Source organism: Brassica rapa, chromosome A07 (genome assembly GCF_000309985.2).
Source record: "Brassica rapa cultivar Chiifu-401-42 chromosome A07, CAAS_Brap_v3.01, whole genome shotgun sequence".
NCBI lineage: Eukaryota > Viridiplantae > Streptophyta > Magnoliopsida > Brassicales > Brassicaceae > Brassica > Brassica rapa.
Window position 1 is genome coordinate 17,692,341 of NC_024801.2, and position 23,485 is coordinate 17,715,825.

The 23,485-nt window shown below is 36.4% G+C and overlaps 3 protein-coding genes and 1 long non-coding RNA gene across 6 annotated transcripts; 2 read left to right on the top strand and 2 right to left on the bottom strand.

The window, feature by feature from the left end:
* The first annotated feature begins 2,406 nt into the window (after window positions 1-2,406).
* Window positions 2,407-4,096, top strand: LOC103829983 (histone H2A variant 1). Of its 2 annotated transcripts, XR_004449610.1 has the most exons (4): window positions 2,407-2,556; window positions 2,702-2,830; window positions 3,483-3,908; window positions 3,970-4,096. XR_004449610.1 is itself a non-coding variant. In XM_009105676.3 (3 exons), exons 2-3 carry the CDS (start codon window positions 2,711-2,713, stop codon window positions 3,777-3,779), a joined length of 417 nt encoding a protein of 138 aa, XP_009103924.1. In that variant the 5' UTR covers window positions 2,407-2,556; window positions 2,702-2,710; the 3' UTR covers window positions 3,780-3,930. The 2 variants fall into 2 exon arrangements, 1 of the variants encoding a protein (XP_009103924.1); XM_009105676.3 differs by lacking the exon at window positions 3,970-4,096 and having other exon boundaries at window positions 3,483-3,930.
* A 65-nt stretch (window positions 4,097-4,161) lies between these two features.
* Window positions 4,162-8,363, bottom strand: LOC103829985 (extensin-2). 2 transcript variants are annotated; one of them, XM_033276083.1, is made up of 2 exons: window positions 4,518-8,363; window positions 4,162-4,364 (listed from the first exon to the last, which is right to left on the bottom strand). In XM_033276083.1, exons 1-2 carry the CDS (start codon window positions 7,081-7,083, stop codon window positions 4,303-4,305), a joined length of 2,628 nt encoding a protein of 875 aa, XP_033131974.1. In that variant the 5' UTR covers window positions 7,084-8,363; the 3' UTR covers window positions 4,162-4,302. The 2 variants fall into 2 exon arrangements, with proteins under 2 accessions (XP_033131974.1, XP_033131973.1); XM_033276082.1 differs by having other exon boundaries at window positions 4,167-8,363.
* Window positions 8,364-17,680: 9,317 nt separating this feature from the next.
* LOC103829987 (DJ-1 protein homolog F) lies at window positions 17,681-20,868 on the top strand. Its single transcript, XM_009105679.3, has 4 exons — window positions 17,681-17,936; window positions 18,789-19,259; window positions 19,934-20,299; window positions 20,517-20,868. Exons 1-4 carry the CDS (start codon window positions 17,757-17,759, stop codon window positions 20,694-20,696), a joined length of 1,197 nt encoding a protein of 398 aa, XP_009103927.1. The 5' UTR covers window positions 17,681-17,756; the 3' UTR covers window positions 20,697-20,868.
* LOC103829986 lies at window positions 20,716-21,721 on the bottom strand. Its single transcript, XR_004449333.1, has 2 exons — window positions 21,509-21,721; window positions 20,716-21,413 (listed from the first exon to the last, which is right to left on the bottom strand). It is a non-coding gene; the product is annotated as an uncharacterized LOC103829986 (long non-coding RNA).
* Window positions 21,722-23,485: the final 1,764 nt, after the last annotated feature.

Genomic DNA, 23,485 nt, shown 5'->3' on the forward strand with positions numbered 1-23,485 from the left:
AGATGTCAGATGATGAACGCATAGCGGTAACCTTCAGTCGCTTGTCTTATATCTAACTGCATTACGAACGTGAGCTTTATTTTAATAATTTATGTGTTTCCAGTCTCTCTTTTTTTTTTGCATTAGGCTTTTAAGTTATGGTCAAAGTTGCATGTTCTTTAATTAGGTTATGATACTAGTCTTTGTATTCATAAAACCAGCTTATTAGAGTAAAATTTGTACCCGTTTTTATAATAATACTAGTGAAATCTAACCATATACCATCCTTGACAGTGTAATTTGTATCCATTTTATAATATATAATACTATTCGAAAGAGTCAACATTATCTTTGGATAATAAATAACAAGAACTTTACTAAATTGTCATTTGTAGATTATTGAGGGACAAGTATTTATCACCGAACAAAAAAAACTTTGCATAAATGGTTTAGTCAAAAACATTCATGTATTGGATTCACCCCCAAAATACAACTTCAAACATAAAGGATTCAGTCAAAACCATTTAATTATTGGACTAGTTCTAGAATACAACTTTGAACACAAATAGTTCAGTCAAAATCTAATTGTTGAATTTTTCTAATCTAGGATATCAACTGTGTTACTATAAAACAACTCTAATACAAATCATAACCACAGTCTATGTAGAACGAAAAAAACCACCAAGTTTTGTCTCCACGAATTGTTTAGAACTTAATTTACATACTATGTAAGATGGTTAGCATAATCAATTATGGAATCAACATTGTTAATATATACGTAAGCTACATAATTCCATCTTGGTTCAAGATATATTTATCACTTTCCTAAAACCTTATATACTTACATCCAACTTCAAAGAGCGGGTATATTTTCTGTTTTACATATTTTTTAAACTAATTTTTCTATTTGTGTGTTTTAATCGTATTTGTGTTTTTTATAATTATATTTCTGTAAAATATTTTTTTAAGTGATTAGCAAATTTTTTTAATAATTATATCAAAATAGTAGGACAAAACAAATATTAATAGATCATGTTCCTAATTTAGTATAATACATGAGTTAATATGTTTGTTTAAATAATTTATTAGTTGATGAATATTTTGCATGTTCCTTGAAATAATCTGCAAAAATTTGTAACCACAAAAAATTTAATGTCTGATTGAAGCTTAATAAAATTGTAAGGATATTTTTTTATTTGTATAATTTATTACAGTTAATTTTCTTTCTAATAAAAGGCTAAAAATAAAAATCAAAATATTTTCTCATCTAAAGATGACATCGTATTGGGTTTAAGATGGGGCAATGTTGTTCTGAAGTCATATCATTATCTTCATTATTGCAATTGAAATGTTTTTTTATTGGGTAGTTTTTTTTTTTTTTGTGAAATGATATAGCATTAGTTGTATCGTAAAAGGGCGTGGACTGCAGAAAACTATTACCTATATAGAATCCGTAACTTGTGGTAAGTCACTCAGCAGTTTTAGTTTACAAAAAAATGGGTCCCGATTACTTGGGAATTTATAATGGAAGTTACTCAAATATGAACCAAGCGTACAAACTACAAAGTAGTTCTTGTTATATAACTAAATAAATATATTTAAAAATAGGTTCAGTGGTAAAAACAGTTGGACACAACATATATCAATGGGTCATGATCCTAATTTAATAGTATTGATACTAGTCAATACCGACCTTGAGAGGAAGTCATGGAAGCATGTGATTCCGCCTTTTTTCAATAAGTAAAATTTTGGCGGCAAATTTTAAAAAATCTCTTGTAGCTTAGTTGGTTAATGACTAACAAAAAAACTCAAAAACTTCTATCTTTTTTTTTATAACACTGAGAAACAAAATAACGAGGACAAGTATGATGTTCACAAAGGGAACACCGAAAATAAAACACCACAGCTGAAACAAAGGATACCAGTAGGCATCCAAGAAGGATGTGTAAGAAAAAGATAATGTAAGAGGAAACACATAAACGTGTTGGGTGAAAGGTCGACCCTTCCTCTAGTTGGAAGAAGCTTCCAGAGACAGCAGTTGGTGAAGCCAAGCAGGTTCATGCTGTGCCATGTATGATTGATAGCGCTGATCTCGTGTTACACTCACGGCAATAGCTGCAGCAGCCTCATTACGTTCTTGCAAGGCGTGATCCAGGCTCCAACCCTTAATCCCATTGAGAAGTTGGTTTATAGATTGCACCACCCCAGTGAACTCAAGGTGGTGCAATGGCTCACAAAGAACATTATGGAGTTGTTCAGATGAAGCTTCGAAGATAACGTTGACTTGGTGAGTGTTATGCATGCATCGTATAAATATAAAATTTACGTAATCAATTATGGAATCAAAAATAAAAATAAATTATGTAATCAACTTCATTTTTGTTCAGATACAATTTCATTTACTAATACATCTCTGTTCTACTAAGATAATTTGTAACCGCCAAGTTCTAATATGGTTCCCCCCAAGATTTTAAAACTATTTAAAAACGCCCACCAAACTTTTAGTTTTAAAACGCACATTCAATTCAACTCATCTAGATTTCATTTCATCGCCTTTCTCGTCGTCTGTCTTCTCAGGTATTTCTCTCTTCCCTCTAATCCACCAAACCCTTCAGATCTTGTCTTGTTTGTTGTAGTATTCTCTTAGATTCTTCATCAGTTTTTCAACAGATCTTGTTTTGTCTCTTGTTTTTGTTTGACTATGTATGGTTGGATCCGGAAGTGAGCGAACATGGCAGGCAAGGGAGGTAAAGGACTCGTAGCTGCAAAGACGATGGCTGCTAACAAAGACAAAGACAAAGACAAGGACAAGAAGAAACCCATGTCTCGCTCTGCTCGTGCCGGCATTCAGGTGATCCCCTTCAAACTCTAGCTTCTTGGGCTCGTTGAAAGTTGACTTCTTTGACTGTTATTCTTGTCCAAAAGTAGTTTGGAGTCTAGAAGAGTATGCTATGCCGTTGAAACGATTTTGCAGTTGCAGTATTTTATAGTCTTTTCTCTTGTGGTTGGAGAGTAAAAATGTTTGCTTTACCATGCCTTGCATAGATGTGTTCCTGATGTTTTGTCATATGTGATAGGTTAGGAGCCCCCAAGTTGTTTAGCTAGTGTCTTTAAAGGCCTAGAGACTCAATTGCTCTGATAAATGGCATATAAGGCTTTGGTTAGTCTAGAACAAGTAGGCAAGTGAAGCTCTTTAGCAAGATAAAGGATATGCTTGACTTTTTTTAATTTTTTTTTTTTGAATAAATGTTAAATTGTATTCATCCAAAAAAATGTTTTTACATGAAATGCATCAAAAGCTGAAAGACTTTTTTTAATTTTACTTTTGTCTGTATAGACTTTTTTTATTTACCATGTATGTTCTGCTTTACTTGTCACTTATTCCTGCTCTGTTTTGATATCTAATGTAGAAAGATTGGTCGTATGATGGGGGAGCCTCACTTTGAATTGTATTTGCATGAAATCTCACTTGGATGCTGTTTCTCTTTCTTTGATTATTTCAGTTTCCAGTGGGTCGTATTCATAGGCAACTCAAGACCAGGGTTTCAGCACATGGAAGAGTTGGTGCCACTGCTGCTGTTTACACGGCTTCAATTCTAGAGTACCTTACTGCAGAAGTTCTTGAGTTAGCTGGGAACGCAAGCAAAGATCTGAAAGTGAAGAGGATAACTCCAAGGCATCTGCAGTTGGCAATCAGAGGAGATGAGGAGCTTGACACGCTCATCAAAGGAACCATTGCTGGAGGAGGTGTGATCCCTCACATCCACAAGTCTCTTATCAACAAAACCACTAACGAGTGATTTTGTTTCTTAAGCACTGAGGTTATGTGATCTGCTAATTAGTAGCTTATTGTTTGTGTTGGACTGCTTTTTTTTTCCTTAGTTCTCTGACTAGTGTGTTGCTCTTTTCTGGACATCATCATGTGTACGTTTAATTTGAACTCTTTTTTTTTTTTTTTTTTTTTTTTTGAACCAATTTTTTGAACCAAAGTTTAATTTGAACTCTTAGGCTTATTGTTTATTGTACGCGATCCATATACAAAAAACTCAAGTTAAAAGGATTAGGTGGTTCTCCAAAGCTCCTTGTCAAGAATACGCAATACATAATCATTGTCTCATTGCAAAGAATTACAAACAGACCGCAAGAAATCTTTGCAGAAATTAAATAAAAGAAAACATACGAAACCATATAAAAGTATTGTAGCCATGTTATTAGTCCACATTCTCAAGAAAATTGAAACTGATTGCACACATGTAACAAGAAGAAAAGATTTGAAATCAAATAATACTGGAAAGCTTATTTAAGACCCGCATTTACTGGTTTTCAGTAATACGAAGGTGGTGGTGGAGATTTGTACTCAACTTTTGGAGAAGGTGAGACGTATGGTGGTGGTGGAGAACTGTAGACGTATGGTGGTGGAGGAGATTTGTAGTCTACTTTAGGAGATGGTGAATAGTATGGTGGTGGTGGTGGAGAGCTGTAGACATATGGGGGTGGTGGAGATTTGTACTCAACTTTTGGGGAAGGTGAGTAGTATGGTGGTGGTGGAGAACTGTAGACGTATGGAGGTGGAGGAGACTTGTACTCTACTTTAGGAGATGGTGAGTAGTATGGTGGTGGTGGTGGTGAGTTATAGACATATGGTGGTGGTGGAGAACTGTAAACATATGGTGGTGGAGGAGACTTGTAGTACACTTTAGGGGAAGGTGAGTAATATGGTGGTGGAGGGGAGCTGTAAGCGTACGGTGGTGGAGGAGACTTGTAGTAAACCTTAGGGGAAGGTGAGTAGTACGGTGGTGGTGGAGAACTGTAGACGTAAGGTGGTGGAGGAGATTTGTAGTCTACCTTAGGCGATGGTGAGTAGTATGGTAGTGGTGGAGAACTGTAGACATATGGTGGTGGAGGAGACTTATAATCAACCTTTGGAGAAGGTGAGTAGTATGGTGGTGGTGGTGGAGAACTGTAGACATATGGTGGTGGAGGAGATTTGTAGTTTACTTTAGGAGATGGTGAGTAGTATGGCGGTGGTGGTGAGCTGTAAACATATGGTGGTGGAGGAGACTTGTACTCTACCTTAGGAGATGGTGAGTAGTATGGTGGTGGTGGTGGTGACTTGTAGTACACTTTAGGGGAAGGTGAGTAATACGGTGGTGGTGGAGAACTGTAGACATATGGTGGTGGTGGAGATTTGTATACTGTCTTTGGTGATGGACTATAACATGGAGGAGGTGGTGGACAAACACATACATGAGGGTGTTTTGGCGCTTTGTATGGTACTTTAGGGGATGGTGAATAGTATGGCGGTGGCGGAGAGCTGTAAACATATGGTGGTGGTGGAGACTTGTAGTGAACCTTAGGGGAAGGTGAGTAGTACGGTGGTGGTGGAGAACTGTAAACATAAGGTGGTGGTGGAGATTTGTAGTGTACCTTCGGAGAAGGTGAATAGTATGGTGGTGGAGGAGAACTATAGACATATGGAGGTGGAGGAGATTTGTATACAACCTTTGGAGATGGTGAGTAATATGGTGGTGGTGGGGAACTGTAAACATATGGTGGTGGAGGAGACTTGTAGTATACTTTTGGAGATGGAGCGTAGTATGGTGGTGGTGGAGAGCTGTAGACATATGGTGGTGGTGGAGACTTGTAGTGTACCTTAGGGGAAGGTGAGTAGTATGGTGGTGGTGGAGAACTGTAAACATAAGGTGGTGGTGGAGATTTATAGTGTACCTTTGGAGAAGGTGAATAGTATGGTGGTGGAGGCGAACTATAGACATATGGGGGTGGAGGAGATTTGTATACAACCTTAGGCGATGGTGAGTAATATGGTGGTGGTGGGGAACTGTAAACATATGGTGGTGGAGGAGACTTGTAGTATACTTTTGGAGATGGAGCGTAGTATGGTGGTGGTGGAGAATTGTAGACATATGGTGGAGGAGGAGATTTATAGTCAACCTTCGGTGATGGGGAGTAGTATGAAGGTGGTGGTGGGGAACTGTAGACATATGGTGGTGGTGGAGACTTGTAGTCTACTTTGGGAGATGGAGAATAATATGGTGGTGGTGGAGAACTGTAAACATATGGTGGTGGTGGAGACTTGTAGTCTACTTTAGGTGATGGAGAGTAATAAGGTGGTGGAGGGGAGTTGTAGACATATGGTGGTGGAGGAGACTTATAGTCTACCTTAGGAGATGGAGAATAATATGGTGGTGGTGGTGGAGAATTGTAGACATATGGTGGTGGAGGAGACTTGTAAACATATGGTGGAGGAGGAGATTTGTAGTCTACTTTGGGAGATGGAGAGTAATATGGTGGTGGTGGAGAACTGTAAACATATGGTGGTGGTGGAGACTTGTAGTCTACTTTAGGTGATGGAGAGTAATAAGGTGGTGGAGGGGAGTTGTAGACATATGGTGGTGGAGGAGACTTATAGTCTACCTTAGGAGATGGAGAATAGTACGGTGGTGGTGGAGAACTGTAGACATATGGTGGAGGAGGAGATTTGTAATCTACCTTCGGTGATGGAGAATAATACGGAGGTGGTGGTGGAGAACTATAGACATATGGTGGTGGAGGAGACTTGTACTCAACATTGGGGGATGGTGAGTAATATGGTGGTGGTGGTGGAGAACTGTAGACATATGGTGGTGGAGGAGACTTGTAATCTATTTTTGGTGATGGAGAGTAGTAAGGAGGTGGTGGAGGAGAACTATAAACATATGGTGGTGGTGGAGATTTGTACTCGACCTTAGGAGATGGTGAATTGTATGGTGGAGAATTGTAGACATATGGTGGAGGAGGAGATTTGTACTCAACCTTTGGAGATGGTGAATAATATGGTGGCGGTGGTGGAGAACTGTAGACATATGGTGGTGGTGGAGATTTGTAATCAACCTTTGGTGATGGAGAATAGTATGTTGGTGGTGGTGGAGAATTGCTAATGTACGGTAGGGGAGGAGTGTTGTATTCTACCTTTGGAGATGGTGAATATGACGGGAGTGGTGGCAATGTCACTGGTTCATACGCAGCAACCATTGTTGCCATGATGATCACGCCTAGAGCGTAGATGAGATGGGTTGAAGACCCCATCCTTGAAGAAGATCTCATTGTGATTTGCCTTTTCTCTACCAACGCTTTTACGTTGGTTTATTTTTCTTGTTTTGGTTTGTGTTGTAAGAATTGTGGTCATGGGTTTATATAGCAAAGCATTTCTCTACATCCAGCTATACAGTTTCTTATCCCTGTTTTGGACTCCTTCTAACTAATCGTGAAGGCATGTCTACACGATGCTTGTATGAGACGTGCAGGAACGTTTAGAGAGAGTCAACGAGCCATTTTCCAATTTTTTATGACAAGTTCAAGAAGAACTTCTTACATCATGGGCGCATAATTTGGTTCATTGAGCTAATTTGTTTATCTTTCTTTGATTATGATTATTAGATTAATTGCCCCTTTTTATTTAATTATCTGGTCATTTTTCTTTTGGGACTCGGGACCATTATTCCTCTTTTTTTTTGTCAAACCGTGTCATTATTCATTAACTTCAATTACAAATTCATCACAAACCAATTGGAAACAAAAAGAATTATTAGTTTATTATATTTATTGATTTATCGAATATTAGATTATAAAATTTTAATGTTTTCATAAACTCTATACTTGGATCAGTGCACGTACATTTTTCTTAACTAACTATCATGTAAATGTTCATCATCACATGCGTGCTCTCTTTTTACGTGAATATATATACAATATATATTAGGGATATAGCCATATAGGTACGCTATAATGTATACAAAAAGGCTAAGTTATATTCAAAATGGATTAGTTAAACTACTGACAATATGCTGAGAGATTTCAGATTCACCAGTGATGGGAACGAAGAACATTTCCACCTAGATAGCGAACCCGGCTGTCAAATACAACAGAAGTAGTTAAGCAAAGAAAAAAAAAATACAACAAATCCCTGTTGGAAATAGTATTGGATATGGGTAAGAGACCCCAATAAACAATATACCCGAATGAAGCTGAAAGTAGGGTTAAGACCTATTTCTACAGTCCAAGTTTCTGAAGCATGTTTACATTTGACCTCTTTTTGTTTGGAGATGGCGCTTCTAGATTTGATGTCGGCGGATCCGGTTGGAGATGATACAGTGGTGCTAACCGGAGAAGGAGAAGGGCGGAGATGCAGCGGCAAAGTAGGGCCGAATGGGTCTTGAAGTCCTGATGTAATGGGGTTTGATGGTGAAGCGCAGAGGACAGATTATGCCGGCGGTGGAGGGTCTACGACTATGGCTTGACGCAACTGTGGAGTGGAGAGGCGATGGAAACATGAGGTGATTATTGAGAAGAAGAGCCAACCCATCCACGGTAGCGCATCCATGGCGACCGTGAGGATGTTGGTTTAAGCTTGAAAGATAGCTTAAAACACAAGCTATCCTAAATTGAAGTGTTATGATTATCCATAAGAGAATAGGAAATATTGAAAGTGTGATTACTAATAGGATTAGGATTATCTAGTCTTATATATTGAAGTGTAAGGTGTTGAATCAACTTACGGATTGTGTGAGTGATTGAGCTTTAGTTTTGAGTTATTTTCTAAAGCAATACGAAAGTGTTTGAAGTGATTTCGATCTTTTGATTTCTATATTTGGTATCAGAGCCTCCTATTGAAATCAATAAAAACGTGAGAGCGATATAACGAAGAAGACAAGACGCCATGGCAGACATAAAAGATGAAACCGAGATGAGTAAGAAGGAAACTGGACCTTCGTCCATAAAATTCCCGATGTTAACTGCTTCTAATTACACAGTTTGGGCTATGAGGATGAAAATTGCCCTTAAAGTTAACAAGGTTTGGGAAACAATTGACCCTGGAAGCAAACATGAAGAGAAGAATAATCTGGCAATTGCTTTGATATTTTAATCCATACCCGAAGCCTTAACGTTGCAGGTAGGACATCTCGATACAGCCAAGGCTGTTTGGGATGCAATACAAGTTCGCCATGTCGGAGCCGAGAGAGTAAGAGAAGCACGACTACAGACACTCATGGCTGATTTCGACAAGCTTAAGATGAAAGAGGAAGATAGTATAGATACCTTCGTCGGCAAGTTAACAGAAATCAGTTCAAAATCAGCTTCTCTTGGTTTAATCATAGAAGAACCAAAACTTGTGAAGAAATTCTTGAAAAGTTTACCAAGAAAAAAATATATTCACATGGTTGCATCTCTTGAGCAAGTTTTGGATCTTAATGTGACTACTTTTGAAGATATAGTTGGACGATTGAAGGCATATGAAGAAAGGATAAGCGAAGAAGAAGAGGAAGAGCAGAGTGATGATCGTGAAAAACTAATGTACGCTAACAGCGAGAATCAACAAGAAAGCTACGGGTACGGAAGAGGAAGAGGACGCGGAGGTCGAAGTTCATGGAGAGGAGGAAGAGGCAGAGGACGATCTGGAGGTTTCTATAATCAGAGAGAAGCCTACAAGCAAGGACAGCAAGTTCAAACTCGTGATAAGAGTCACATCACGTGTTTTGCTTGTGATAAAACAGGTCATTATGCCTCTGAATGCCCTGATACGAAGCTTAAACTACAAGAAACCGTGGAAAAGAAAGAAGAAGAGACACAGGAAGCAGATGAATTGATGATGCATGAAGTAGTTTATCTCAATGAAAAGAAAGTGAAACCAAGCGACTTCGAACAAGACTTGGAGAATGTGTGGTATCTTGACAATGGAGCAAGCAATCATATGAGTGGAAATAGATTATTTTTCTATAAACTAGATGAAGGCGTTACAGGAAAGGTTCGTTTTGGAGATGATTCTCGTATTGACATAAGAGGCAAAGGATCAATCAAATTTGTTCTAGACGGAGGTGAGAAGAAAACATTGAACAACGTCTATTACATACCCGGATTAAGAAGCAACATTATTAGCTTGGGACAAGCTACCGAAGCTGGATGTGAGGTAAATATGAAGAACGACATGCTTATGTTATTTGATAAAAGTGGATACCTGATGATTAAAAGCGCAAGGTCAAAGAACCGGTTGTATAGAGTGGTTCTGCAAGCTGATATAGTTCAATGTCTACAAGTCTTTGCAACAAGCAACTCTTCACGGTGGCACGCCCGACTAGGGCACATAAACACCCAAACAATAAAGACAATGATGAGTAAGGAACTCGTTGATGGCTTACCTGATATAACCCTCGAGAAAGAAACATGTATATCGTGCTTACTTGGGAAGCAAACAAGAAAACCGTTTCCGCAGGCTACTTTATTTAGGGCTACACATCCACTTGAGCTTATTCATGGGGATCTTTGTGGACCTATCACACCCTCTACACCAGGACAGAAGCGGTACGTATTCGTATTAATCGATGACTTCTCAAGATACATGTGGACCGTATTGATAAAAGAGAAAAGTGAGGCGTTTAACAAGTTCATAGCGTTCAAGAAACGTGTGGAACAAGAAACTGGCGAAAAAATAAAAACATTTCGAACTGATAGAGGCGGGGAATTTATGTCTCATGAATTCTCAGGCTATTGCGAGACACATGGAATCAACAGACACACAACAGCTCCGTACTCTCCTCAACAGAACGGAGTGGTTGAACGGCGAAACCGAACCCTTCTTGAGATGACAAGAAGCTTGCTAAAACACATGAGTTTACCAAACAAGTTATGGGGTGAAGCAGTCAGACACGCAACGTACTTAATTAACAGAGTTGCAACACGTTCTCTCGAAGGCTCAACACCATATGAAGCTCTGCGAAACAAGAAACCAAACCTCGCCCATCTCAAGGTCTTTGGATGCCTATGTTACGCTCGAACGGAAAAGGTGGGAAGAAAGAAACTTGACGATCGGTCAAGAGTATTGGTACACCTAGGAACCGAACCAGGTTCTAAGGCCTATAGGCTACTAGACCCGACGAGTAAAAAGATTGTTGTGAGCCGTGATGTTCACTTTGAAGAGGATAAACAATGGAACTGGAGCAACGAAGAAGGAACGGAAGAAAGTCCGTTTGAGGTTGAACTACTACCATTGAAACAGAGTGAAACTAGGGTAGTGGATATTCAAGAAGTAAGTGATAATGAAGGTGAAGAGAATGTAGATGAAGAAGTTGATAATGAAGAAGAGGAGCCGCAGCCAGAGTTGAGGCGATCAAACCGAGTGAGCACGAAACCCTCTTACCTTGATGACTATGTCCTTCTCGCTGACATTGAGTGTGAAAGGCTTCTGATGGTGATAAATAACGAGCCCTATGATTACAATGAGGCTAGAGAACACAAAGTTTGGGTGAACGCCTGCAAGGAGGAGATAAACTCAATCGAAAAGAACAACACTTGGATTCTCGTTGACCTACCAAAAGGTTTCAAACCTATTGGGTTAAAATGGGTGTTTAAAATAAAAAGAAACGCAGACGGAAGCATCAGCAAATATAAGGCACGATTAGTAGCAAAAGGATATGTTCAAAGGCATGGTGTTGACTATGATGAAGTCTTTGCACCAGTAGCTCGTATTGAGACAATCAGAATGATCATAGCTCTTGCGGCTTCAAAGGAATGGGAGATACATCATCTGGACGTTAAGACAGCGTTCTTACACGGAGAGCTGAAAGAAGAAGTCTATGTTACTCAGCCGGAAGGATTTGAGATCAGAGGAAAGGAAGGAAAAGTTTATAAACTGCACAAAGCTCTCTACGGTTTGAAACAGGCCCCTAGAGCATGGAACATAAAACTCAACGGGATCTTGAAGAAACTAGGTTTCGTGCGTTGCTCAAAAGAGCCCTCGCTCTATAGGAAGGAAGAAAAGAAAGGCTTGCTTGTTGTCTGTGTGTACGTCGACGATCTTCTTGTCACAGGATCATCTTTGGGTTCGATTATCAAGTTTAAACAAGAGATGGCTCGAACGTTTGAGATGAGTGACCTTGGTAGATTGACTTATTACTTAGGCATTGAGGTACGACAAACCAATGAAGGAATTACATTGTCACAAGAACGATATGCTCAGAAGATTCTTGAGCAAACCGGAATGAACGATTGCAATCTTATACACATACCAATGGACGTGAATACAAAGCTGTCAAAATCGCCTCAAGAACAGAGTATCAATGAAAGAGAATACAGAAAGAGTATTGGCTGTCTCCGTTATCTTCTGCACACACGACCCGATCTCTCTTACAGCGTTGGTGTGCTTAGTAGGTACATGCAAGAACCGAAACAATCTCACGGTGCAGCCCTAAAGCAAGTGTTGAGATACTTGCGCGGAACGACTTCTCTTGGTTTAAGGTTCTCGCAAGCAACAGAACAAGAAGAACTAATAGGGTTTAGCGATAGTTCGCACAACGTAGATGAGGATGATGGCAGAGCTACAACTGGACATGTTTTCTATCTCGGAACCAGTCCTATAACCTGGTGTTCTCAGAAACAAGAGATTGTAGCCTTGTCATCTTGTGAAGCAGAGTTTATGGCTGCTACGGAAGCTGCGAAACAGGCAATATGGCTCCAAGAACTTATGAGTGAAGTCGTGGGGCATGAAAGCAAGAAGGTGACTATAAAAGTCGATAACAAATCCGCAATCTCGCTCACCAAGAATCCTGTATTCCATGGTAGAAGTAAACACATTCATAGAAGGTATCATTTCATACGAGAGTGCGTCGAGAATGAACAAATTGAAGTGGAGCATGTTCCGGGAAGCATGCAAAGAGCCGACATTCTAACGAAGTCCCTAAGCCGAGTTCGTTTTAAAGAGATGAGGAGTCTTATTGGAATGCAAGTAGTGTGTGAGGATGAAGTCAAGCTTAAGGGGGAGAATGTTGGTTTAAGCTTGAAAGATAGCTTAAAACACAAGCTATCCTAAATTGAAGTGTTATGATTATCCATAAGAGAATAGGAAATATTGAAAGTGTGATTACTAATAGGATTAGGATTATCTAGTCTTATATATTGAAGTGTAAGGTGTTGAATCAACTTACGGATTGTGTGAGTGATTGAGCTTTAGTTTTGAGTTATTTTCTAAAGCAATACGAAAGTGTTTGAAGTGATTTCGATCTTTTGATTTCTATAGAGGAGCCAACCCATCCACAACAACGCATCCACGACGTCATTTAGAAACGATTTGAATTTGAATTAAAAGAGCTGTTGGGAATTTGTCACATCAGTCTCTTTTGTTTAGTTTTATGTGTAGTCCTCCATATATATCCAGTTGTAGACTACTAAAAATAATTAAGGAAATTATTCTCTCCTTCTCTCTTTTACACTTTGAAATATCTATCTCTCTCATTCTCTATCTCTTTCCTATTCTTCATGTTCTTCAGAAACTAAACTTCTACTACATCTCATATTCTTTCATGGTATCAGAGCCTTAAGCTTTTGGACCTCACAAAAGGCTTCCGCAAGTCTATTTCTTTCTCAGATTATCTTCAAAATCTGTTGGATACATCCTTTTATCCACTGGTCCAAAAGTCTTCCAATAGAGAAGAACCTCACCAGCACTCAAGATAGAGGAGTATACTTTATTCTATGGAACTCAAAAAAGTTTCATCAACGTCCAGTCTATCTCAAATCAGTAGGAACAGTCTATTGTCTACTGGTCCATATCTCTCCATGAGAGAGAAATCAAACATGTGGTTGGTTCCAGATTACAAGAAGGCTAAGGAACAACATAAGAAGCATAATATATGAAGAAGTGATTTGAATCTTACCAAGAGTGTAATCAAGGAGTTTGAGCATCTATCGATTCAAAGAAAAACCATGTATTCATCTGTCATTGGTGGTTCAAATGAAAAAAGAACGTGTAGAAGTATTGACAGTGCAGCCAATATTGAAACGACAACGAGGCAGAAACCATGGCGTTCAACAACAACACTTCATCCCCGATCGGATATTGAAGACTATGGCGGTGACATGATTTCTTTTTGGTAAACTGTTAAATTTTACGCCAATTTTTGTTTTTGACATAATTTCTGAGACCACTGGTAGCGAAAACGAAACAACAACAACAACATTAAACTAAACAGACAAGCAACTACCAAATAACAACCATGCATAAAGGACAAAGGATGAGCCGGAGTGGAAGCAAGAGACGATCAGACCATGCAAAGCGGAGAGCGGATAGAAGCTCCTTACTACCAAATAACAACACCCAGCCTCTTCGAAGCACTGTCACACTACTCTCCGAGGAAGAAACCAAACACAAACCCGCTTAGAGCTAATCAAGGACCATATCAACGGCACAAGGAGGAGCTATGACCCTACGATGCTGTTGTTCATCAATGAAAACCAGAGATTGGCGCCTCGAGCTCTCAAAGCCGTGACCGTTACACCCATTTAACCAAACCTCAAAACAAGAGACCGGACAGTGTACAACTCCACCTCCGGTAGAAATGGGACAAAGATTGGGACGAGTTACTAACTAACACTCCAAATCAAGCCTAGGAACTAATACCACAGAGGCAAGCGGCAGCTGAATGATTATTGGGAAAAGGTAGAGCAGCACGAGTGTCATAAACACCAGACCCGGGCCGAACACTAACGAGGGAGAGAGACAGCTACACTCACCGTCAAATCCGAAGACTGCGTGAAAGCAGCAAATCAGCAACCCAACACGTACGTGACTACCAAAGCAAGCGGAGCTACGAACAACATCACTGAAGGCCCATCCTGTTGAGTAACAGACTCCGCCCTCACGCGTCGCAAAACTCCACCGTTAGTGTTCCCAGCCGCAGAGGAGAGGAGAAGAGAACGACAAAAGAGAGGGGAAACGAACGAAAGAAGCGGAAAACGAGCACGTAACATTATTGCAGACTCAATAAGAAATTTTAATGGATGATTAGATAAAATTTTAATCAAGTTTTCAATAAAATTATTTCTACAGATTCAAGCAATACTTTGTCACAAACCCATCACATATTTGCAATGGAATTATACTTCTGTCGAGCATACACATGATTCCATCTTAGCAACAAATTTTGCAACTTACATGACTCTAATGTGATCTGAACGGGAACTCGTACATTCTTTCACTATTTTTTTTGTAACAGTACATTCTTTCACTATTTCCTCCTTTTCATAGATTAAACATTAAAAACTAGCTTTATTCAACATAGAATTTAAAATAAATTTTAAATAATTCACTAATTATTAAAATTTGATAAAATTTAATTTGTCTAACAGTTTCTAATAAAGTTAAAATTAAGGAAAATGTCAACTACTGTTTTAAAACATTAAAAATTCTAAAATATTTTATATTTCGAAAAGAGAGTAATAGTTATATATTTCTTTTTTTTTTCTCAACAAAATAAGAAGTCGTTTGTTCTTGTGCCTGCCTTTTAAATTTGGTTTTTTTTATCCGTGTTTATTTGGTGTACAGGTAGGTGAGGTAGCCAGGTAGGTAGGTGACTGGCTGCAATCATCACGTGTTTATTGAAACCTTGAGCTCTTAATTATTGCATTGGATTTTGAAAGCTACTTTATTTCTGGAGCGAAAGGGTGAAAAAAACATTTTTTTTGAGAAAAAAAAAATAATTTGTTGCAGTGTAGTATATATATACTGCCACCAAGTTAAAATCCAGCTATTCTGTTTCATTTCATTATTTCCCTATAATGTAACAAGAGCAATTCCATCTTTAGTAGGATAAAAAATTCAAAAACAATAAAATTATATATTGATGGGGTCCTCAAAATCTTGAGATATGCATACAACAATTTCTCAAATGAGAAACAATTGCATATGTATCTCAGAATTTAAGAACTCCATCAATATTTAGTTTAATATATGTAAGTGTAATATAAATGGAAAATGAATCTTATATAATGATATGTGTACTATAAGAATAATATTAAAAAGGTATAATATATGTAATACTTTCATTGGAAGTAATATTCTAATTTAGTTGATTGTTTGTAATTATAGTGAAATACTCTTTCTGTTTCTAAATAATACATGTTTTAGCATTTTTTTACTTAGGGCCTGACTGGTTCAAACGCAGCGGTTGCGGTTGCGGCTGCGGGCGTTTGCGGATACGGGTGGTTGCGGTTTCTAGCGGTTTTAAGAGATTTGTACGACTGGTTATACGGTTAGAAATTGGTGCGTTTGCGGGATACTTATGACTGGTTACCTACCAAATACAGCAGCGGTTAAATAATAAATTAACAATATTTATATTTTATATAATTATAAAAATATCAAAAATCATAATATTATAATAAATATGTAAATTATATTTTCAAGTTATAGTTAAAATTTTTAAAATTATAGAAAATATTTTTATTTTAAAAATTTATAATATTAATTAAAATATAATAGATATATTTAAGTACTTTTATAATTCCATTTTAAAAATTTATTGAATATTTTTATTTTTTGTATTTATTGGTTTTTTTTTAAAAAAGAAAAAAAATTATCCTCCCGCAACCGCCTGCAACCGCAAACGCTAGCTGGAACCAGTTTTTGAATTTAAAAGGTTTGGAGCGGTTTGTAGTGGTTTGTAGCGGTTTGTAGTGGTTTGTAGCGGTTTGTAGCGGTTTGTATGATTGTTTCGAAACGCTGTCAACCGCTATTAACCGCAAAAGTTGCGTTTGTGGGTGGTAGCGGGAAAACCAGTCAAGCTCTTAGTTTCTAAAAGATCAGTGTTCTAGATTTTCTATATATTTTAATAATGAATTGTAAACTTTAAAAAATGTTAATTGACAATTTTGGATTTATGGAATTGCCATTGGTTTAAATTTGTGGAAATTGTTATAATTTTGAAAATTAATGCATTGATAGTTAAATATTAAATTTTTCTTAATATTTGTGAAAAATCTAAAACATGCATTTTTTAGAAACAGACAGAGTATTATTTATAACAAAATATTAGTACTCATTAATAATAATACTGCAAATTCGAATATAGTTATATAATTAGAACGAATTGAATGTTTCACTCATTATGACATTATGATATCTACAACACTTAGGTTTTTAATGATCTACTTACACCTATTTTCAAAACCATGTCCTAAAATAATTCATAATAGACAAATTTACTTCATAATCAATTATGCGCCGAACTGGGTTTAAAATGTTTGTAAATTCTGATTCAATTCATTATTCGTTTTGATTTGAACAAAAAAAACCCGCATATCCGTAATTTTACGAAGCAAAAAAAATACTACTAAGTAAGATCCGCAAGAAACAAAGCAAAACGCAAATACTAATAACTTTAGGAATGGATATTCGATCCAATCCGTTATATGCGTATATATATGTATATATTAAGAATTATATATTACATATAAATATTATATTAAAATAATTTTATTTATTAAATTTATTGTATTAGCTATTAAATTTAAAATTAATTAAATTTTATTTTGTAAAAAATATTATTATTAATATTATTAATATTTATACTATTTTAGTTTTTTTTTTTTTTATTTTATTTGTACGGATCGAATCGGATATCCAATTAAAAATCTAAAAAAAATTGGATATCTAGAACACAAAATATTCATGTGTATATGGATCGAATCAAATCAGATAATTAATTATTCAAACGACATGAAACAAATTATGAATACCTCCATCTTTGATCCATGACACCTCTGGTTATGGGTCATTGTACAAAAGATGATAAATAATAAATGCTCCAAATGGAGCCACGTCTCCACTTACATATATTGTATATTTATCTGTTTTTTTTTTGGATAAAAATGAATACATTGTGATTATTGGAACTTATACTTATATATATAATTAGTTGTGTGTGTGTGCTTGTCGTAAGAGATCGATCATTATGGGATCAATGGCTCAGAAGTCAGTTTTGATGTTATGCGGAGAGTTCATGGAAGCATATGAGACCATAGTACCTCTCTACTTCCTCCAAGCGTTTGGTGTTAGCGTCCACTGCGTTTCTCCTGGTCGCAAAACTGGCGACAAGTGCGTCATGGCGGCTCACGATCTCCTCGGCCTTGAGGCATGTTTCTGTTATAATCTTTCACTTTTTTTTTGAATATTCTGTTATAATCTTTCACTTTCTCTTCATCTTGTTTTTGCCACTCGATATATTCTTTGCTTGATGAATAAAATTAAATATAATAAAAATTTATATTAATGAAAAATACCCCCCCCCCCCCCCACAAATATTCTGTTATAATCTTTCACTTTTTTTTGAATATTCTGTTATAATCTTTCACTTTCTCTTCATCTTGTTTTTGCCACTCGATATATTCTTTGCTTGATGAATAAAATTAAATATAATAAAAAATTATATTAATGAAAAATACCCCCCCCCCCCCCCCCCCCCCCCCAAATAATTACATTTACAATTAGTAATCGAAGTTACATTTATTGTAAAGGTATAGGTTAAATAAAACAAGGTAGAGGTTAAATGATTAAATGTACTGGTATTTCACAGGTTATATAATTATTTTTCGTATTTTCGTTAATTGTACTCTTACCCATTAATACAGTAAATACATTGTTTTTATAATTAAATGTTCATGTAACTGCGATGGTGTAGGGTGATCCTACTCTAAATGTGCATGCAATCTTGTATCTCACATCATTTATTTTTCATTTCAATTGATGTCTTAGAATTTAAATGTATTTTTGTTTCAGATTAAATGATGTTTCTAAATTTCTAAGCGAAAATACAATATTATGCTATTTGTGGCCGTTAATATCATGAAATATGATTTTTAATTGGTCAAGTTAAATATAAATAATGATGTTTTTATACAAAACGAGATAAAATGAAAATGTATAATTTTTTGATCGGTGTGTAAAAACTTTTATTTTAAAGACACATTTTTCCATCTTATTACAGATATACTCCGAGTTGGTGGTCGATCATCTAACACTGAACGCAAACTTCCATGAAGTCATCCCGGAGCAATACGACGCCATCATCATTCCCGGTGGACGTTTCACGGAACTTTTGAGCACTGACGAGAAATGCGTCAGCATGGTGGCTCGATTTGCTGAGCTTGGGAAGATTATTCTCACGAGCTGCCACAGCCAGCTGCTGTTGGCGGCGGCGGGTATACTCGGCCGTGGAATGAAGTGCACGGCGTTCGAAAGCATGAAGCCTCTTATCGAGCTCTCCGGCGGCTCGTGGTGGCAACAGCCCGGTGTCCAAACCCTTTTTGACATTACCGATTGTGTCATGGACGGAAAATTTATTTCAACTTTGGGGTGGCCAACGCTTGGAAACACTCTCAGGGTTTTGTTAGAATCAATTGGCTCTAAGATTACTTGCTGCAAGGAGACTCAGCCTTCTTTGCTATTCTTGATCGGGGTAAGCTTCTTTTTATCATATGACTATTAATCTCTCTTTAGATTTTGTGGGAATCTCAAAGTTGACCCTGTTATTTTTGCACAATCTGGAATGGGAATATAAAAATTGATGAAATAAACAAATTTCTTGAGATGTCTAATTACAAGTTAAAAACTAGGAAAGTCAGTAATCAATAAATTATACTTTATCCATTTCAAATTAGATGTATTTTAGCTTTTTTTACACAAATTAAAAAACAGCTAAAAGTTCAGTTTGCCTTTCCAACTATTAAAATTTTATTGCATTTATTGTTTAAAAAAAAGTCGGTATGAAAGAGATAAATTAATGAAAAAATACAATAAAATCATAAAACGACACTCATTTTGTAACAAAAGTTTTATCTTACAAGTTACAATGACATGTAATATAAGTATACCTAGCCTAAGTATACCCACTAAACTATCACGCCTTTGGTAGCAAACATAAAACTTAAAAAGATGTTAATAACATAAATATATTATTATTTATTATTTTCAGATATCTATAATCATAGAGAAATATTTTGTGTATATTCATATTTTGTGTATATTCACACGTAAATTTGATTTACAAACTCATGTTGAAATTATATGATCTTATCAGTGGCACTAAATCGTTGATTTTTTCATTCATATCTTCTTTTTGATGTGAATTAGGATTGTGTCGAAGATTACAGTATCAACGTACCATTTAAAGCGTTTCAAGCTCTGGGATGTAAAGTGGACGCAGTGTCACCTAACAAGAAGAAAGGTGATAAATGTGCTACCATCGTTCACGACCTCGAGGAGGGAAGGCAACTTCCTACCGAGAAGTCCAGCCACAACTTCTATGTGACTGTCGCCTGGGAAGATGTCTCTGTGGATGATTATGACTGCATTGTGGTTCCGGGAGGAAGGTCGCCGGAGCTCTTGGTGATGAACGACAAAGCCGTCGGATTAATCAAGAAGTTTGTCGAGAAGGGCAAGTTTGTTGCTGCCATTGGAATGGGAAACTGGCTACTTGCCGCTACCGGCGCTCTTAAGGTAACAAAAAAATCGTTTATATAGGGAACCACCTTCGTATAGCCGGATGAAATATTCATCTTGACTCAAATTTTAAAGAGCTGATTAAGTGTTTCGTGGCTTCAAATTTACAAAAGGAATTTTTAAAATATACACTAAAAAATTTTTAGTCTCAAAAATCTCAAGACCGCTCACAAATTCCATTATTGTGTCAATTAATTATTTATTTATCTTGCAGAAGAAGAGATGTGCAATTGGTTATGGGACAAAGGTGGCTGTGAAGGTTGCTGGCGGTCAGATCTTGGAATCAGAGCAGTGTGTGACGGACGATAAGCTGGTCACAGCCGCAACAACTTCTGATTTGCCTGCCTTTGTGCATGCATTGTCGACTGCACTTGGTCTCTCTGTTGTATTCTAAAGTCGAAGTGGAGGTTTTAAACGCACAATAATGAATCTCATTTTAACATCTAGGTGATGTTATAAGCGAATTCACTGGCAAACAAATAATAAACGTATTTTTAGAAATAATGATATGTATATTTGCATTCGAATATGTTTAGGAGAATAATGTGGATGAGCAAGTCTTACAATAACACCGTAGTAGAGTGGCACAGTAACTAATATTACAAGGAATTAAAAAGGCAAAGATAAAAGAGTTACCCCAAGAAAATCACAAAACCAATAAGTGACTCAATGCTGTGGTTAATGCTTGTGACGCCAATGAGGCAGGGTTTCAAATATATTTGGATTAGTATCAAACTGATTCTGTATGCTTTCACGGTTCAAATACGGTTTATCTACTCTCTGATATGGTCCCAAACCTGCGTCAGCAGTACTTGGGATTGCCCGTTTCAATGGTATGTCCATGTTTGTTCTTGTGCAATGCAAAGGGTTCACTCTTGTCACTCTTTTCACCGTTTCTTCTGCCATCTTAACCTGCACAAGTTGTTTTTATCAGGATCATAGTCTTGAATGTTGTACAATCTTTAAAAGAATGATATGTACTTTTGTTCTCAAAGTTTCGATATCAGCTCTTAGAATTCTGTTGTCGACAGTAGCTGCATCACAATGGTTTATGTCACTAAGACCACCAAGTAAAGTTGAATGCTAAAGTCTAAACTATTTATTGGCCTACCTACGAAATGTAAAAACATTCCCCACAAATCAATGGCCAAGAAAGCAAATAGAGAAATGTAAACGTATATGAGCAACAATTAGAAAGACGAGAACCTGTGTATCAAATTCACTCATTTGTTCCTGCTTTCTAACCAATTACCAAATACAGAATCAAGACACCTGACTTCCGGATGTCCAAAACTGACAGAAGCACTCCACTTCTAAGACTCTATTCTCAAAAAGAGTAGAAACTCTCATCCACAAACCTTGAAGTATCTAAATATATATCAACTTGGAGATTCAAAAAAATAACTATCAGAAAGATTCGAGGATACCTCCTAGCACGCTTCACGTCAGTAGGATCTCCATTATCAGCACGTTTCTGTGTCTCCATCAAAACACTGGTATTTTGGCTGGGTGGAGCATCTGGTTTCTTTTGAATGATTGTTGAAGGAACAGATGAAGCAGAGGTTTGCGGAACAATGGAGCCTAGAACAGTCAAAAAACAACCCCATTATCCACAATTCGAAGAACATTTTATCCATAGAGAATGCACTCGCAATTGTAGAGTTGCAAAAGGATTATTCTCATCTAAACTCATACTTATCAGATTCTAGCCAAAACATGAGTACATTACACTGAATGTTCTTAGATCTTCGCACAGAGTGACATACTTGGAAGCCTGACGGTAACGATAGATGCATACGTTTCTTCAAGGTTTAATGCTTTAAGCAACGATGTTTTTAATATTCACCTGCTAAACAGCATAAATTATTGGTCGCAAAAGTTTAGATCAACTTCTTTTTCTTTAGGTAGTATGTACAAATTATGTTGCTCATATACTTGCTAAACCAGGGCCATTAGATGGAATTTTTTATTGCGATTGTATTTATCCACCTATATGATTAACTCCAAATTTAAAATATATATATATATATATATATATATATATATATAAATTTGGAGGTAATCATATAGGTGGATAAATACAATCGCAATAAAAAATTCCATCTAATTTATATTTGGATATTCAACTTCAGCTATAAATAAATTCTAAGTTTGTCGAGAAAAAATATATAAAATCTCGAGAAATGATGAATTATGATTGAGTTTAATTGATTCATATCTTTTTGTGGATTTCACAACAAGTTTTCAATTAGTCGAATCTATTCAACTAAAGTTAATCCACATACTTTTTTTCTTTCTTTTTCAACACTATCATTGTAAGCATTCAACAGTTGAATAAATGTTTCAACTAGTCCATTGCACATGGTCTAATAAACCTAGATTTATGTATACATATAGTACTGAATGGTGTTCAAGCTGTGTGTTGTTTTAACACCGTCTCTCTCGCAGTGATGGAAGGTATTTAATAGTGGTACTGGGTATGGTGAAGCTTTTAGGATCTTATGCTGTATAAACTGTCACTTTTTTATACGGTAAGAAACTCTGGATCTTAATTTATTGATCTGGTTGGATGTATGATAGTACTCTAGTTTCTGTTACATGTTTGAAATTCATATTGAATGTTTCTAGCTTAATGACACGTAATAACAAAGTATTTATCATCCATTCACAATGTAGATCCCATCAAATTTTACACATCAGTATATTTTAGATAATAAAATTAGAGAAAAAGACTAGGATAGCACCAAACCAAGTTTATGTTCCCAAAATAGCACTCAAGGTTCAAAGTCACAAAAATAGGTTTCATTAAAGAGGTAAATATACACTTATACCTCTTGGGTTAATTAATCCAAACCTTAGGGTTTAGAGTTAAGGGGTGGGGTTTTGGAATTAGGGTTTAAAATTTTATAAAAAAAAATATTAAAATAAAAAATAAAAATTTTAAAAACAGTTTTAAAAAGTATTTTTAAATTATAAAAAGAAAATTTGAAAAAAAAAAAAAAATTTGAAAAAAAAATTGTAAAAGTTTCGAATCTGAAAATATATAATCTGAAACTATAAAAAAAAATCTTTTTTTCATTTTTTTAATTTTTAATTTATTTATTTTTATTTATTTTTGTTTGTTTATTTAATTTTAAACCAAGGGTATTAGGGATATTTTACCCTTTAATGAATGTCATTTTT

Bases quoted from the DNA above. Each gene is read 5' to 3' on its own strand.
- LOC103829983 (XM_009105676.3), top strand. From the start codon at position 2,711: ATGGCAGGCAAGGGAGGTAAAGGACTCGTAGCTGCAAAGACGATGGCT. The intron at 2,831-3,482 runs GTGATCCCCTTC...TGATTATTTCAG, and splicing joins CTGCTCGTGCCGGCATTCAG to TTTCCAGTGGGTCGTATTCA.
- LOC103829987 (XM_009105679.3), top strand. From the start codon at position 17,757: ATGGGATCAATGGCTCAGAAGTCAGTTTTGATGTTATGCGGAGAGTTC. The intron at 17,937-18,788 runs GCATGTTTCTGT...ATCTTATTACAG, and splicing joins ACGATCTCCTCGGCCTTGAG to ATATACTCCGAGTTGGTGGT. The intron at 20,300-20,516 runs GTAACAAAAAAA...TTTATCTTGCAG, and splicing joins CCGCTACCGGCGCTCTTAAG to AAGAAGAGATGTGCAATTGG.
- LOC103829985 (XM_033276082.1), bottom strand. From the start codon at position 7,083: ATGAGATCTTCTTCAAGGATGGGGTCTTCAACCCATCTCATCTACGCT.